This window comes from Macadamia integrifolia, chromosome 3, assembly GCF_013358625.1.
Source record: "Macadamia integrifolia cultivar HAES 741 chromosome 3, SCU_Mint_v3, whole genome shotgun sequence".
In the NCBI taxonomy this organism is placed as follows: Eukaryota; Viridiplantae; Streptophyta; class Magnoliopsida; order Proteales; family Proteaceae; genus Macadamia; species Macadamia integrifolia.
Window position 1 is genome coordinate 5,089,707 of NC_056559.1, and position 2,500 is coordinate 5,092,206.

The following is a 2,500-nucleotide window of genomic DNA, read 5'->3' on the forward strand; positions in this document are numbered from 1 at the left end:
CACCCCCCCCCCCAAAAAAAAAAAAATTCTCCTTCTTACCATGCTTATCTGAATTGTCCTTTTAGTTAGACTCAAAATGGTAGGTGATCTTTTTGATATGGCTGGATTCATTGCCATTAATATCATCATATCAATGTGTTGGTAGGTGTATTCCAGGTCTGTGTTGTTGATCTGGCTCATTCCATGAGTAGTACCGTACCGTGGTTATGGTTTTCTCAAGTTGTGTAAATGCATTCGTTGACCTTTTGTAATAGCTCTGTTTGGTTGCAGGGGATTTTAAAGGGTAGGGAAGTGAAAATTTGAAACCTTAGAAGGAAAATATTGTGATCATTACCTTATATCACTAAGTCCAAATCATTTCTTATTTGGCTATTAAATTTCATTTTACTGTGCATCTAAATCCCTTGGTTTTGAAAAGTAAAATAAAAATTACATCTAAAAAGTATCGTTACTAAATATGGTAAGAAATTTAAGTAGTTTATACCATCATGTTGAATAGTGAATACAAATGTTTCTTTTTTTAGGTTTCAAAATTTTCACTTTCCTTTCCTTTAATTTCCCTTGCAACCAAACATAGCCAACTGATATGAATAAAGAGGTTACTGTGTATCTTATGTTTTGAATGTTGAGACTTTATTTCTTCAGTTTGGATTCTTGGAACACATGTTTGTCCGATTGGTGTTGTGTATGTATTGCACTTGCAGCGTTGAGTTCCTTGGATTTTCCTAGGATCAAAGTGCAGTTGTCCTAACCATCTATGCATTTCTTAGAAAATATAAGATGGCGAGGTTTCATTTGCATAGCTTGAATTTTGGTGGGTTGGATTTCCTTCTTGAAATTCACAGGTTGCAGTCTTTTGTTTATGTTCTCTATGTATCCCTAATTTGCATTAGGCTGGAGAAATAATAGCTGGATTCCATGTGTGAAGTCATGTTGTTTCAGATTATGTTTGTGTTATTGAGTCCTAATCCCTTGAATTGTTTATCCTTCACTGGATTGGTTGAATTGCAGAATCATTATTTTCGAAAGTACAAGGATGAACAAAGGGTTGCCAATGATTATGCATCTTCCGGAGATAGGGAAGCTCTGCAACATCTGTGTAATAACCAGGTGAGTATACCCTCTGTCTAGTGGAGTAGTGCTACTTTTGTTTTATTTCCTAAACATTTGATATTTTGGTGCAGGTGGAGACAGTAATGGAGCAGTGGAACAAGAATGATGAGTTTAGAAAAGAATACATCAGATTAAACACAATGAGTACTTTAAGGAGGTTGACAACATTGGATGGTCGATCTCTTGGCCCTGACGAGGAGCCTCCTGTCATACGCCTTGTGGACGAAAGAGTTGATAATGTTCTTCCAGCCTCATCGCAGATAGATTCTGCATTAGTCGTTTCACCTTCAGAACCAGTAAAATCATTTGTCCTCAGAGGAGCTGAAAAGGGAGATGTCAAGTCTGTGGTGAGGGTGCAACAGGAGAATGCAACTGCTAAGTCAAAGAAGGCCTCTAAACCAACTGCTTTGGAAAATGGTTCAGCGACTTCTTCTGGCAGGGAAGAGAAAGATGAGGTGGAAGAAGAGAATAAGAAATCAAAAGAGGAAGAGGAATTGGTGAGGAAAGCAGAGGAGTTGAGAAAGGAAGAAGCTGCAGCCAGACTGAAGGAGCAGCGTCGTCTAGAGGAGAAGGTCAAAGCCAAAGAGGCAGAGGAGAGGAAGAAACGGAATGCAGAGAAGGCCCAAGCAAGGGCAGAATTGAGAGCACAGAGGGAAGCCGAGCTCAAAGAGAAGGTAATTCTGAAGCTTGAAATTGCTTAAGCCCTAGCATCCTGAAATGAATTGTTTGACATATGTATGTTTTGGAACACTTCTCCAATGAAAACCTGCACATTAGAAAACACCCATCTACTCAATGTCTCAATCTGGTGTTTGGCATTGATTGATGATGATATGAGCTTTGTGCAGGAAAGAGAGAAAAGGGCAAAAAAGAAGGAAAGGAAGAAGGCTGCTGGAGCTGTAGATGTTAGCACTGAAGGAGAATCTGCTCCGACCACTGAAAACGCTTCATCTGATACTACTGCCCCTAAATCCGAAATCAAGGAGAAGACTCTACCAGTGGTGAATAGGCCTCAGAAACCATCAACACTAGCAAAACAGAGTAAGACAAAGCCTCTCCCTCCACCTCTTCGCAACAGAAGTAAAAGAAGAATGCAAACATGGATGTGGTTTCTTATAGCAACACTGCTTGTTCTTGCGTTGTTCTTCTTGGGAAGCATTGGCTTTTCTTTTAAATTTGGACTGCCAAGCATTGGCATATGAATATACCAATCAACCTATAAAATAGCACTAGATTGGGCATTGATTGTGGTTTACCCATAGAAACTTGAGCATTCTTTTGTGCTCTAGACCTTTTCGAGTCTCTCTTGACCTCCCCCTCCACCATTCTCTATAATCTGTTATCAGAAAGGCCACTTCTTTTTTCTCTTCTTTTTTTCCTATATTCT

General features: G+C 39.3%; 1 protein-coding gene across 2 annotated transcripts in view; it reads left to right on the plus strand.

Annotated features, from left to right (window-relative positions):
• LOC122073644 overlaps window positions 1–2,500 on the plus strand; it is a 7,543-nt gene that overhangs the window by 4,947 nt on the left and 96 nt on the right. For both annotated transcript variants that reach the window (XM_042638266.1, XM_042638265.1), the window contains exons 6-8: window positions 1,012–1,110; window positions 1,185–1,787; window positions 1,962–2,500. The exon at window positions 1,962–2,500 is cut by the window's right edge and continues 96 nt beyond it. In XM_042638266.1, the coding sequence (XP_042494200.1) occupies window positions 1,012–1,110; window positions 1,185–1,787; window positions 1,962–2,315 (1,056 nt within the window). In that variant the 3' untranslated portion in view covers window positions 2,316–2,500. The remainder of the gene's footprint in view (window positions 1–1,011; window positions 1,111–1,184; window positions 1,788–1,961) is intronic.